This window comes from Anopheles stephensi, chromosome 3, assembly GCF_013141755.1.
Source record: "Anopheles stephensi strain Indian chromosome 3, UCI_ANSTEP_V1.0, whole genome shotgun sequence".
Taxonomy (NCBI): domain Eukaryota; kingdom Metazoa; phylum Arthropoda; class Insecta; order Diptera; family Culicidae; genus Anopheles; species Anopheles stephensi.
The window spans coordinates 71,546,091-71,558,117 of NC_050203.1; the positions used below are offsets into that span (position 1 = coordinate 71,546,091).

The 12,027-nt window shown below is 50.0% G+C and overlaps 7 protein-coding genes across 22 annotated transcripts in view; 3 read left to right on the forward strand and 4 right to left on the reverse strand.

Annotated features, from left to right (window-relative positions):
• The window catches only part of LOC118514290, a 163,555-nt gene that overhangs the window by 27,930 nt on the left and 123,598 nt on the right, over positions 1-12,027 (reverse strand). For 6 of the 12 annotated variants that reach the window (XM_036061044.1, XM_036061050.1, XM_036061042.1 and 3 more), the window contains exons 3-4: positions 3,365-3,451; positions 652-825 (exon numbers count right to left, since the gene is read on the reverse strand). In XM_036061044.1, coding sequence (XP_035916937.1) covers positions 652-825; positions 3,365-3,451 — 261 coding nt within the window. Of the gene's footprint in view, positions 1-651; positions 1,070-1,142; positions 1,280-3,364; positions 3,696-3,768; positions 3,958-12,027 lie in introns of those variants that run through there. The other 6 variants (XM_036061041.1, XM_036061043.1, XM_036061049.1 and 3 more) reach the window with 6 other exon arrangements.
• Positions 1,358-4,830, forward strand: LOC118514297. Of its 3 annotated transcripts, none has more exons than XM_036061071.1 (3): positions 1,358-1,411; positions 1,480-1,824; positions 4,352-4,830. In XM_036061071.1, the coding sequence occupies exons 1-3, from the start codon at positions 1,406-1,408 to the stop codon at positions 4,592-4,594; spliced, it is 594 nt and encodes a 197-aa protein (XP_035916964.1). In that variant the 5' UTR covers positions 1,358-1,405; the 3' UTR covers positions 4,595-4,830. The 3 variants fall into 3 exon arrangements, with proteins under 3 accessions (XP_035916964.1, XP_035916965.1, XP_035916966.1); XM_036061072.1 differs by having other exon boundaries at positions 1,359-1,411; positions 1,480-1,761; XM_036061073.1 differs by lacking the exons at positions 1,358-1,411; positions 1,480-1,824 and adding an exon at positions 3,961-4,037 and having other exon boundaries at positions 4,106-4,830.
• Positions 2,299-5,981, forward strand: LOC118514295 (cuticle protein 16.5-like). 2 transcript variants are annotated; one of them, XM_036061066.1, is made up of 2 exons: positions 2,299-2,319; positions 5,084-5,981. In XM_036061066.1, the coding sequence occupies exons 1-2, from the start codon at positions 2,314-2,316 to the stop codon at positions 5,831-5,833; spliced, it is 756 nt and encodes a 251-aa protein (XP_035916959.1). In that variant the 5' UTR covers positions 2,299-2,313; the 3' UTR covers positions 5,834-5,981. The 2 variants fall into 2 exon arrangements, with proteins under 2 accessions (XP_035916959.1, XP_035916958.1); XM_036061065.1 differs by lacking the exon at positions 2,299-2,319 and adding an exon at positions 4,886-5,009.
• On the reverse strand, positions 5,978-6,538 carry LOC118514319. Its single transcript, XM_036061103.1, has 2 exons — positions 6,459-6,538; positions 5,978-6,391 (listed from the first exon to the last, which is right to left on the reverse strand). The coding sequence occupies exons 1-2, from the start codon at positions 6,462-6,464 to the stop codon at positions 6,056-6,058; spliced, it is 342 nt and encodes a 113-aa protein (XP_035916996.1). The 5' UTR covers positions 6,465-6,538; the 3' UTR covers positions 5,978-6,055.
• On the reverse strand, positions 6,618-7,372 carry LOC118514318 (cuticle protein 16.5-like). Its single transcript, XM_036061102.1, has 2 exons — positions 7,297-7,372; positions 6,618-7,228 (listed from the first exon to the last, which is right to left on the reverse strand). Exons 1-2 carry the CDS (start codon positions 7,300-7,302, stop codon positions 6,866-6,868), a joined length of 369 nt encoding a protein of 122 aa, XP_035916995.1. The 5' UTR covers positions 7,303-7,372; the 3' UTR covers positions 6,618-6,865.
• Positions 7,888-9,599, forward strand: LOC118514317 (cuticle protein 16.5-like). 2 transcript variants are annotated; one of them, XR_004906593.1, is made up of 3 exons: positions 7,888-7,997; positions 8,079-8,828; positions 8,896-9,599. XR_004906593.1 is itself a non-coding variant. In XM_036061101.1 (2 exons), exons 1-2 carry the CDS (start codon positions 7,992-7,994, stop codon positions 8,439-8,441), a joined length of 369 nt encoding a protein of 122 aa, XP_035916994.1. In that variant the 5' UTR covers positions 7,888-7,991; the 3' UTR covers positions 8,442-9,599. The 2 variants fall into 2 exon arrangements, 1 of the variants encoding a protein (XP_035916994.1); XM_036061101.1 differs by having other exon boundaries at positions 8,079-9,599.
• Positions 9,221-11,785, reverse strand: LOC118514291 (sodium-dependent proline transporter). Its single transcript, XM_036061053.1, has 7 exons — positions 10,881-11,785; positions 10,351-10,808; positions 10,126-10,277; positions 9,936-10,064; positions 9,647-9,847; positions 9,413-9,580; positions 9,221-9,343 (listed from the first exon to the last, which is right to left on the reverse strand). Exons 1-7 carry the CDS (start codon positions 11,387-11,389, stop codon positions 9,251-9,253), a joined length of 1,710 nt encoding a protein of 569 aa, XP_035916946.1. The 5' UTR covers positions 11,390-11,785; the 3' UTR covers positions 9,221-9,250.

Sequence of the window (12,027 nt, forward strand, 5' to 3'; positions counted from 1 at the left end):
AAAACAAATTAACCAAAAAAATACAAGTACAACAATGCGAAGAGAGTCGTTGCAAGTATGGGACCCTTTCCATGCTTATATGGCAATTTTTCGGTTTACATTTTTTGGCAGTGCTTATGTCGTATCGGACAAAAATTTTTTTTGGTTCGTCTTCGCTCATTCAGTCATAGCTAGAGCTTGCTGTCTCTATGGGCTAATGCTTGTCCGACAGGCTTTGGGAGCAGCAAATATGTAGTGTTCACCGTGGTGTTTCCAAATGAAGGTGAATGAAGTGAACATTACTTTCAAAATATTTACTACTCCCTGCTTAGTGCCCTCAGCTCGGAAGGATACTTTCAATATATTTTCCTCTACAAAAAAGAAATAGTTCTGTTCCATTCCTGTTTTTCAACTATATTCCCAACACAAAAATCAATAACAAATACTGATATTTTACAAGTGAATACGAGATTTGACTTTATTTACAAGCGCAATTTCCTTACAATGCGACGAACGACTTCTGGTTGACTAGATGTCCTGGGAGAGGGGCCACATGGACGGCTCCCGGGTTGGCAGCAACGTACTTCGCAGCATGAGCCTGGACTGGGAGGTAGTTGTTGTATCCGTAGCCATATCCGTGACCCAGACCGTATCCTTGCTCCACACCGTATCCTCCATACAGACCCAGCGGGCTGACCGTCTTCAGAGTGTTAACGTTGGCCTGGACCACAGTCGGAGCGACCTTGGCACCGTAGTATCCTCCATAAAGACCTAGAGGGCTGACCGTCTTCAGGGTGTTGATGTTGGCCTGGACCACAGTCGGAGCGACCTTGGCACCGTAGTATCCTCCATACAGACCGTTGTTGTAGACAGAGTACGGGAGAGCGGCCGAGTACGGGTAGGACAGTCCATGATCCAGCACCGAGGAGTATCCCAGTCCAGCGAGTCCTGAATAATGGCCCAGGCCATCATAGCCGTTCAGGCCATAGAGTCCAGAGCTGTAGGAGTGCGGAAGGACCGACTGCACAGCTGGCAGGTATGATCCGTTGGAGACAGCGGCCAGGGCCAGGACAGCGATCGCGATGAAACCCTGGACATTGAAACAAATCGATTCCCATGCCATCAGTATCAATAAATACAACAAATGCTACCACAAAACTCACCTTCATGTTTACAGTTGAGTGCTCCGATTGATTGGATTTGATCGCGAAAACGTTGCAAGTGAACTGTGATCGTTTGACCCAAACACCATCCGCTTTTATATCAAACCCAAAGCGACACATTTTCCACCCGAAAACCGGCCTTGACGATGGAGTTTTCCTTTCGATTTACTCTTCCGGTAGGTGGCGCTATAAAAGATGAGACCATCGACGCTATCGGCATCAGTATTCGTACAGTACTTCTATCAACAACAACATCCATCAGAATGAAGGTGAGCTTCTTCAGATTCTCCAATCTAAACGATAAACACATTTCTAACGATTATCTCGTGTTTTCCAGTTCTTCATTGCAATCATGGCTGTGGCGTTCGTCGCTGCGTCCGAGGCCTCGTACCTGCCATACGCTGACGATCTGTCCTACCAGAGCTACGGTTATGGACTTCCTCTCTCGAAGGTGGTCGTCGGCTCGTCGTACGGTCTGCCAGCAGCTGTGGACAAGTACTCCTACCCATCGTACTACAGTTCCTATCCGGCCGTGAAGAAGGTGGTCGAATACCCGTCGGTTGCTCCGGTGCTGGCCACCAAGGTCGTTGATAACAGCTACGGACTGGGATACACCAAGGTCGTTGATAACAGCTACGGTCTGGGATACAACAAGCTGATCGCCCCGGTCGTCGCCACAAAGGTGGTTGATAACAGCTATGGCCTAGGATACAACAAGCTGGTGTCTCCGGTCCTTGCCAGCGGTTACGGTCTCGGATACAACAAGCTGGTGTCCCCAGTCGTCGATAATGGCCTGTATAACTATGGCGGCTACGGACTGGGATACAACAAGTACCTGTCGGCCGCTCCAGTTGCCAAATATGTGTTGTAAATGTGTAAATAATATTGTTTTAATAAACCGGCTCCGGCTTGACGTATGAATGTTAACCCAAGCCATGTTTCCTCGTTCTCTTTGTTCGATCGTTCGTCGTGCATTTCGGAGAAGTGCGTTCGTTTTTTGTGTTGCATTTTTTGTGGATCTAGTTTGGCCATTCACTTGGGATTAGATTCGCGATCGTCCACTGCTTCTGTTGGTATAAAAAGACATCTCTGCTCTCGTATCAATCAGAACTAGAACGATCTTCGACTCGATCGCATACCAGCATCAATCCCAAACCTCCAACCAGCAATCATGAAGGTAATTGAAGGACTTCTCAAACCTTCGGGAGCGATTCATCCCTGAATAACCGATCATTTCTTCCTGTCCATCCGCAGTGCATCGCAGCTGTAGTCATGGTGGCTCTGGCCGTCGTCGCTGAGGCCGGTATTGCTCCGGTGTCGGTGGTCTACTCCACTCCCGAGATGACCGTCGTCCAGCAGAACGTGGCTCCGAAGTACGTCACCGCTTACGCTGCCCCGGCCGTTTCCTACGCCAGCCACGCCAGTGTCGCTCCGGTCGCTGCCTATGCTGCCCCGGTTGCTACCTATGCTTCTCCCATCTCGTACGTCGCTCAACGCACTGTTGTCCAGGCTGCCCCTGTTGCCTATGCTGCCCCGACTGCCTACGCTTACGATCAAGGAAACTACGTCCAGGCCGTCCAGGCTGTCCCGACCGTCTACGCTCAGGTCCAGAAGGAAGCTCGCTATGTGGCCGCCAACCGTGGTGCTATCCATGAGGCTCCTCTGGCCGGACAAGCCGTCAACCAGAAGTCGCTGAACGTTGAGCCAGCACCCGGAACTCTGTAAACCTAATTTATTGTCATAATAAAAGCCCTGTGAAATGGATTGAATGGTCCTGAACAAATGTACAAAATGATTCGTTTGTGAGGTTTTGTTTTCTGCAACAAGTATTCTGCTAAACTGATAGCATTTCTTCTCGGAGAGCTTGGCAGTTGCACCAATATTTAACCAAACTCGATAGTTTAAATATATATAAAATCGTTGAAGTCTCAAAGAAATTTGCAAAAGCTTTCCAACCTTTAGGTTAATATATGCTGAAGATAGAGTATGTGTTTTGATAAAACTCTTTGTTTATTTACACATGCTTGTCCAGTTGATCGTTCTCACATTCATTTACGCCACAACCGACTTCTGGTTGACTAAATGTCCTGGGAAGGGGGCCACATGGACGGCTCCCGGGTTGGCAGCAACGTACTTCGCAGCATGAGCCTGGACTGGGAGGTAGTTGTTGTATCCGTAGCCATATCCGTGACCCAGACCGTATCCGTGCTCCACACCGTATCCTCCATACAGACCCAGAGGGCTGACCGTCTTCAGAGTGTTGACGTTGGCCTGGACCACAGTCGGAGCGACCTTGGCACCGTAGTATCCTCCATACAGACCGTTGTTGTAGACAGAGTACGGGAGAGCGGCCGAGTACGGGTAGGACAGTCCATGATCCAGTACCGAGGAGTATCCCAGTCCAGCGAGTCCAGAGTAGTGGCCCAGACCTTCATAGCCGTTCAGGCCATAGAGTCCAGAGCTGTAGGAGTACGGAAGGACCGACTGCACAGCTGACAGATATGATCCGTTGGAGACAGCGGCCAGAGCCAGGACAGCGATCGCGATGAATCCCTACCCATTGAAACAAATCGATTCCCTTGCTATTAGTATCAATAAATACGACAAATGCTACCACAAAACTCACCTTCATGTTTACAGTTGAGTGCTCTGATTGATTCGATTTGATCGCGAAAACGTTGCAAGTGAACTGTGGTCGTTTGACCCAAATATCGTCCGCTTTTATAACAAACCCAAAGCGACACATTTTCCACCCGAAAACCGGCCTTGACGATGGAGTTTTCCTTTCGATTTACTCTTCCGGTAGGTGGCGCTATAAAAGATGAGACCATCGACGCTATCGGCATCAGTATTCGCACAGCACTTCTATCAACAACAACATCCATCAAAATGAAGGTGAGCTTCTTCAGATTCTTCAATCTTATAGATAAACACTTTTCTAACGAACATCTCGTGTTTTCCAGTTCTTCATTGCAATCATGGCTGTGGCGTTCGTCGCTGCGTCCGAGGCCTCGTACCTGCCATACGCTGACGATCTGTCCTACCAGAGCTACGGTTATGGACTTCCTCTCTCGAAGGTGGTCGTCGGCTCGTCGTACGGTCTGCCAGCAGCTGTGGACAAGTACTCCTACCCATCGTACTACAGTTCCTATCCGGTCGTGAAGAAGGTGGTCGAATATCCGTCGGTTGCTCCAGTGCTGGCCACCAAGGTCGTTGATAACAGCTACGGACTGGGATACACCAAGGTCGTTGATAACAGCTACGGACTGGGATACAACAAGCTGGTGTCTCCGGTCCTTGCCAGCGGTTACGGTCTCGGATACAACAAGCTGGTTTCCGCACCAGTCGTCGCCACCAAAGTCGTCGATTCTGCTCTGTGGAACTATGGCGGCTACGGGCTGGGATACAACAAGTATCTGCCAACCGCTCCAGTTGCCAAATACGTTTTCTAAATGTCATCCAATCCGTCCACGCCGTACATACAAACAAGCATACATGCGCGAGTGAATTGATTTTCGGCTGCGGCTGCGCTAATCCCGAGCTCGATTGTCACCGCTCGCCCATGTATGTTCGTTATTCTCGTTTCGTTCCTTTGTGCGTTCTTTTATCGAGTGTTTGTTACTTCCTTTCCATTGAACCCACCCAATCAAGTCATCTAATAAAAAATGGTCTTTTAAGACACAATTAACCTTTTTGTTTATGGAATAATCCAGTTTTTGGCAAGGGAGGTTTTCGGTCTACACGGAAGAAGAATAGGGATCCCACGTATATAAGCCGTACGCCCGGGCTGTGGTTCGATCACAACTCAATCGATCTTCGCACAGTTTGGACGACCTCATCCACAAATCAAGCCCAGCAATCATGAAGGTAAGCGATTGGTGATTCCTCGTCCGGTTTGCTGTACCGGAGCTAATGGGGATGAAATCTTCACTCTCTTCCAGTGCATCGCAGCTGTAGTCATGATGGCTCTGGCCGTCGCCCGGGGAGCCGTCCTTCCGGTTCCGGTAGTGTACTCCGCTCCCGAAACGACCGTCGTCCAGCAGAACGTGGCCCCGAAGTACGTCACGTCGAACGTCGCCTATGCTGCCCCAACCGTCACCACGTACTCCGTCCCACAAACGACCTACGTGCAGCAGAAGTACATCTCGGCCGCTCCAGCCGTTGCCTATGCTGCCCCCGCTGTCACCACCTACAATGTGCGTCCCTCCACCTACACCACCGTCGAGCAGAACGTTGCCCCGGCTGTCGCTTACTCGGCACCGGTCGTCACTGCCTACTCGGTTCCGGCCGAAAAGACCGTCGTGCAGCAGAACGTTGCCCCGAAGTACGTTAGCTACTCGGCTCCTGCTGTGGCCACCTACTCCGCTCCAGCCGTGTCTTACGTCGCTCCGGCCGTGTCCTACACTGCTCCGGCCGTCACCTACGCCGCTGCTCCAGTGACGCAATACAAGACGGTCGCTCCAGTCCCAACCGTGTACTCGTCCGATTCGGAAGTGATCGAGGCTGCTCCGGTTGCTGCCGTTGCTCCTGCCGAGACAGTTGTCGTTGAGCAGCCCACTGCTGCTGTGTTGGCCAAGTCTGAAGCTCGTTACGTCGTCGCCACGCCCGGTGCCGTACATGATGCTCCCCTCGTTGGACACACCGTCAACCAGAAGGCCTTCAACGTTGAGCCGGCACCAGGAACTCAGTAAGACGTTTGCGAACATAGGAACAGCAGAAGGAATGTTTTATTTCGATCACAAGCACACACAGACAAAATTAACGAAACTCGAACAACTGACAGGTTTTTAACTTGTTGGATGTAAAAAAATGAAATAAAATTGCAAAATCACACGTTCACTCAACAAAGTTTTAATTTTACTTTTTTAGTACTCATAATCGAATTTATTGCCAATTTTAAAGTCTCTCCAAATTTATACCGAAACTTTAACCGGCTTAGTTTTAGTCACATGCACCGCACCCGGATTGGCGGCTACGTTCACTCCACCACCGACCTCGACATTTACCGGCCGTTCTACCGGAACTGGAACGTGGACTTGCTGCACTACCGGAACATGATGTACCACTGGCACGTACACGGGCACCTTATGGACGACCCTCTGCACATGCACTTCCGGTACCTTCACGTACTCACGCACCGTTACGGGATGGTAGGTGTGGACTCCACCGTGGGCGTGGCGGTGGAAGAATGGGCTAGGATTTGCATAGACGGTGGCGAGGAGCGTGAATGCCAGGACTGCTGTGAAGCTCTGCAAGAGACCGATCACACCGGAACGATTGTTTACGAAGGAGCAGTACTCATCTTCAAACGCTTACCTTCATCGTGACTGCGCTTGCTGTGACAGATGGGACAGAAGATCACCGACTAATGGCTTCGAACGATGATCGGATGGAATTTATACACGTCCGCTCGGAGTGTTAGAAAACTGGTTTCCCAAACTTCTGGATGATCCGGAAGCACTCAATGCGGTGTCGTCTTATCAGATCCACACGCCGCCTATGCATCGGACAATGGCACATCGTGACACCGGAACCAACGCAACATTTCTTTCTTTGCATACAATTGTGTAAGAACCGCCGAGATTTTTACATTGGTAGCCAAATGAGTGTATTTCCAACGAATCGCTTCTTCATGTCCAGTCATTCTTCATCGTGTTTTTGACTTGATTTCATGATTATTTTTGGGCGATGAGGAATTTAGTGTTGGTCCAACTAGCAGCAGTTTAGTCCGAACCGGGCGCAGCTTCCAGGTTCAGCTGCTGCTGGGAGAAAGCGTGGCCTGGCAGCGGAGCCTCGTGGATCGCTCCTCGGTTGGCGGCCAGATAGCGAGCCTCCTTCTGGTAGACGAGCGCCGGAGCACTGTAGGCCAACGGGGCGGTGTAGTAGTACGGAGCAGCAGGAGCATAGGCCAACGGAGCGCCGGCATAGGCGTAGGCTGGGGCCGTCGCGATAAACTTGGCGTCCGAGTTACTCTGCACGACCGTAGTGTGGGGGGCGGCTAGGGCTAGGGGTGCTCCGTAGAACAGAGGGGCGAGTCCAGCTTCGGCGACAACGGCCAGAGCCATCATGACTACAGCTGCGATGCACTGGAAAACAAATAACGACTAGTATCAATATCTTAAGCCCTTAGCATTATGCTCTTATGTATCACTACCTTCATGATTACGCTTGTTGGAATGTTTTCGTTGTATTCTGGGGGACGAACTCTTTGACTCTGATTACAACTCCGGAATCACCGCGATATTTATACTCCCAGAGGCTTAAAAAAACCTTCATCGCATTACCTTTTGGACAGTATTTTCTGCAGCACCCCATCAAGCTTCACTTTCGATCCAGTTCATAATTTAACAGAAAATAGCGCAACTATTTAAAAACAAAATGAAACAATGAAAAAAAAAAAGCCATTCATAACCAGTTCTGTTCACTCGCATCCGCGATCCTCTCGCAACGCCAAGTGCACTGACCCGCGCAACGTACGCATTGTTGTTCTGGTTCTGTGCGAAATTGACGATCGCGTACTGACTACGCATAGGCACGCATCGGAGGAACTTGTATTTTACCGATCTGGACATTCTGGATCTGGTTGCATTAAGCTTCCTTTTTTCGCCTTGCCCTTACGACCGGCTGCTCGGACCCGGATCGGGGTCCTTTTCCTTTTTTTTCCTCCGATTCGTTTTATCTGATGGCGTAGAAGAAGAGTGTTCCCATGATTATTTTTTCCAATACGCCGACCGCTTGGTTTGGTATAAAAGGGAATCGCGCACGCTCCAGACAGCACAGAACGCAACCGATTGTTCGATCAAGCAATCCTTCTCCAATCAACTACAACCCTTTTTCTCAACAGCAATCATGAAGGTAAATAGTGTCTCCGATTAGTACTCTATTATTTCAGTTAGTTTTTACTAGATGTATTAACAGACTTCTCTAACTTTCCAGTGCATCGCAGCTGTAGTCATGATGGCTCTGGCCGTTGTCGCCGAAGCTGGACTCGCCCCTCTGTTCTACGGAGCACCCCTAGCCCTTGCCGCCCCCCACACTACGGTCGTGCAGAGTAACTCGGACGCCAAGTTTATCGCGACGGCCCCAGCCTACGCCTATGCCGGCGCTCCGTTGGCCTATGCTCCTGCTGCTCCGTACTACTACACCGCCCCGTTGGCCTACAGTGCTCCGGCGCTCGTCTACCAGAAGGAGGCTCGCTATCTGGCCGCCAACCGAGGAGCGATCCACGAGGCTCCACTGCCAGGCCACGCTTTCTCCCAGCAGCAGCTGAACCTGGAAGCTGCGCCCGGTTCGGACTAAATTGCTGCTAGTTGGACCAACACTAAATTCCCCATCTTCAAGTCAAAACACGATGAAGAATGACTGGACATGAAGAAGCGATTCGTTGGAAATACACTCATTTGGCTACCAATGTAAAAATCTCGGCGGTTCTTACACAATTGTATGCAAAGAAAGAAATGTTGCGTTGGTTCCGGTGTCACGATGTGCCATTGTCCGATGCATAGGCGGCGTGTGGATCTGATAAGACGACACCGCATTGAGTGCTTCCGGATCATCCAGAAGTTTGGGAAACCAGTTTTCTAACACTCCGAGCGGACGTGTATAAATTCCATCCGATCATCGTTCGAAGCCAGTAGTCGGTGATCTTCTGTCCCATCTGTCATAGCAAGCGCAGTCACGATGAAGGTAAGCGTTTGAAGATGAGTACTGCTCCTTCGTAAACAATCGTTCCGGTGTGATCGGTCTCTTGCAGAGCTTCACAGCAGTCCTGGCATTCACGCTCCTCGCCACCGTCTTTGCAAATCCTAGCCCATTCCTCCACCGCCACACCCACGGTGGAGTCCACACCTACCATCCCGTAACGGTGCGTGAGTACGTGAAGGTACCGGAAGTGCATGTGCAGAGGGTCGTCCATAAGGTGCCCGTGTACGTGCCAGTGGTACATCATGTTCCGGTAGTGCAGCAAGTCCACGTTCCAGTTCCGGTAGAACGGCCGGTAAATGTCGAGGTCGGTGGTGGAGTGAACGTAGCCGCCAATCCGGGTGCGGTGCATGTGACTAAAACCAAGCCGGTTAAAGTTTCGGTATGATAGGAAGGTATCGTTTATTTTACTGAACGCATTCTACAGTATCGCTCCACAATGCACGCTGATAAGCATCGGCTGGGCCCCAATCAAGGGGCTTTAGTTGACTCTTCAAACGCTAGAAGACAGCACATCGAAAAAGGATTCAAATTAACCGTTTAAAAGAAAAGCAATCTCGTTATCCTACCTTCATCAACGTTCCTTTTGTGATCATCAGCTTGTAGATAACGAATGCTGGAATGCACAGCATGGAGACCAAACAGCTTGCCCAACCGACTCCTATTGCCCATCGCGGGTACGATAATCCATTGTAAGACACCTCAGTATTGTACGCGATTGTAGTGATGAAAATAAACTTAAAGAAACGCTCAATTTTTACTTCAAACCCACAAAACTAGAAGCGTCACCACACCACACTCACAGTCAGCACGATCGGTGTGATGAATTTCCATGACAGTATCCAAAATTGTTCCACCTTACGGTCGATCATGAACTCGACGTCGCGAACAAACCTGTCACACCCGTATATCCATGCCACGGCAATGACCTCTACAATGCAAACCAGTATCACCGAAATTGACGCCGAATACCAGTCCAGCAGCTGCACCAGATACATTCCACCCTGCGGATAAAGAACGAGGAGTACAGGAACCAGTGTGAACTGTCCAAAGGTTGTGGTGGATGGTAGCCGTCGCCGAACTGCATCTTACCCGTGTGACGCAGGCCAATGACAGCAGAAAGAGTAGAAAACATGTCCCAGCCGTTATCAGTAGCTTCATCGTACGCAAAACGGGGAAGACATCCAACACCGAGGAAACGATGGCTTCTATCTGGACGAACTAAAATGAATAGGTTTTATCACTTTTTTTTGACTCTTTTAACATTAACCATCACACTTACCATACTATCAACTCCGAGAAAGAATAACATACTGAAAAACAGGCAAGCCCACAGTGGAGATAGCGGAAGCATACTGATTGCCTCCGGATACGTGATGAAAGCCAGTCCAGGTCCGCCGGTAGCAGCCGTTGCAACTGGAAGACCTGTTTGATCTGCAATAAAAAAAAGAAGGTTAACCTTACTTTTTCTGTTCAAATCTGTATACATCGTCATCGCTCAACTCACGCGAAAAGTAACCCAGCACAGAAAACACCACAAACCCGGCCAAAATGCTTGTCCCACAGTTCACGATCGGTATGATGATCGAGTCCAGCTTGGTGTTGTTTTTGAAGTGATTGTAGCTCGCCATATTCACTATCCCACCCCAGCCAGGTCCGAGCGAGAAGAAAATTTGTATGGCCGCATCGGCCCACACACGCAGATTCAGCAGCTGACTCCACTGGGGCATAATGTAGAACTTGATGCCCTCCATCGCACCCGGCAGTGTTACACCGCGCACCAGCAGCACCGCAAGGATTACGAACGGAAACGTTGCCGTGAAGTACACCACCTTACCGACCGATTGGACACCCTTGGCGATACAGCAAAAGATCACTATCCAGGCGAGGATATCGCACAACAGCAGGGGCCACACGATGCCTCCCATGTGATCGATACCTTCGGAGATGTGAAGAATTTCATTGCTGTAAATGTAGCGAGAAAATCTCCAGTAAATGATCAGTTGCTGGAAAGATCTTTTCAGATCAGCAGCTTACTGGAAAAACTCATCCGCCGGTGTACGGTACCGATCCGCCACACTTAGTCCACTGTTGTTGAGAAACAGCTCCACATGATGCTCACCCCGCAGCTCCAGACATCGATCCGTGTTCCAAGCGTTTTCACACGTTTCCCATGGCAGATGTGCCTGTAGCGATCGCCACAGGAATAGTAGCGGGTAGGATATGATCGCGTTGTAGTACCCGGTGCAGATGAAGTTAATCACCACGATCGCGATCCCGGCCCCCTTGAGCAGTGGAACGATCTTGAACACCGTAATGCACCCGGTTCCACTGAACTGTCCGAGACACGTTTCCAGAAAGAACAGCGGTATTCCGCACAGGACCAGCATCAACAGGTACGGCACTAGAAATGCTCCACCACCGTTCCGATAGCACAGATACGGGAAGCGCCACACATTGCCCAGCCCGATCGCATAACCAATGCACGATAGGATGAACTCCGTTTTCGAGGCCCAATGTCCACGCGATGCCTTGACCTCCGTCATGGCGCTGCTCGAACGCCGAATACTGCTGGCCAACTGTCATCGCAAACCGGGATCGAGATGTCCGGAACGATGCAGCAGCATCACACACTCCACAGTTGGCCATATTATCTCGATTTGCTATTCTTATCCCGGGGTGCGCATCTCAATCAACGCTGATCATCTTCAATTGACTGACGTACACCGTACAGATGGTGATCTAGCACACGGCACTTTCCCTGCTTTGGCTGAGATTTTTACCCACAAACACCACACTAGTTCGCACCAGTAATCTTCCATCCCTAACAACACCACCGATACACTGCGCTCGACGTACCGCTCTGGAGCTCTGGAGCTGTTCAACATGGGACAACAAATTGTCCGCAAGAAACGAAGCGCGGTACGCCTGCTTAACGCAGCCCATTATTTATACTTCCTTCAAACGGTCCGAACCGTATCGAATTAATTTTCACTACCCCTAACAGGTCAGTTGCCGCGTATCATTTGCATCGATTAGCGTTTTCAAGGTTAGGCTAACCGAAGCGATAGTGGCAACCATCCACTACGGCGTTGGCCCGAGTGCAGAGCTGCCGCTACATGTAATAGATATGAAATTATTATTCAATCTCTGGAGAAGTCGAAAGTGATTCACCCCAGCGTTC

Bases quoted from the DNA above. Each gene is read 5' to 3' on its own strand.
- LOC118514297 (XM_036061071.1), top strand. The intron at 1,825-4,351 runs GTGGTTGATAAC...CTGGCCACCAAG, and splicing joins CCCCGGTCGTCGCCACAAAG to GTCGTTGATAACAGCTACGG.
- LOC118514291 (XM_036061053.1), bottom strand. From the start codon at position 11,389: ATGACGGAGGTCAAGGCATCGCGTGGACATTGGGCCTCGAAAACGGAG. The intron at 10,278-10,350 runs GTGAGTTGAGCG...TTTTTATTGCAG, and splicing joins TGTGCTGGGTTACTTTTCGC to ATCAAACAGGTCTTCCAGTT. The intron at 9,848-9,935 runs GTAAGATGCAGT...CTTTATCCGCAG, and splicing joins CATTGGCCTGCGTCACACGG to GGTGGAATGTATCTGGTGCA.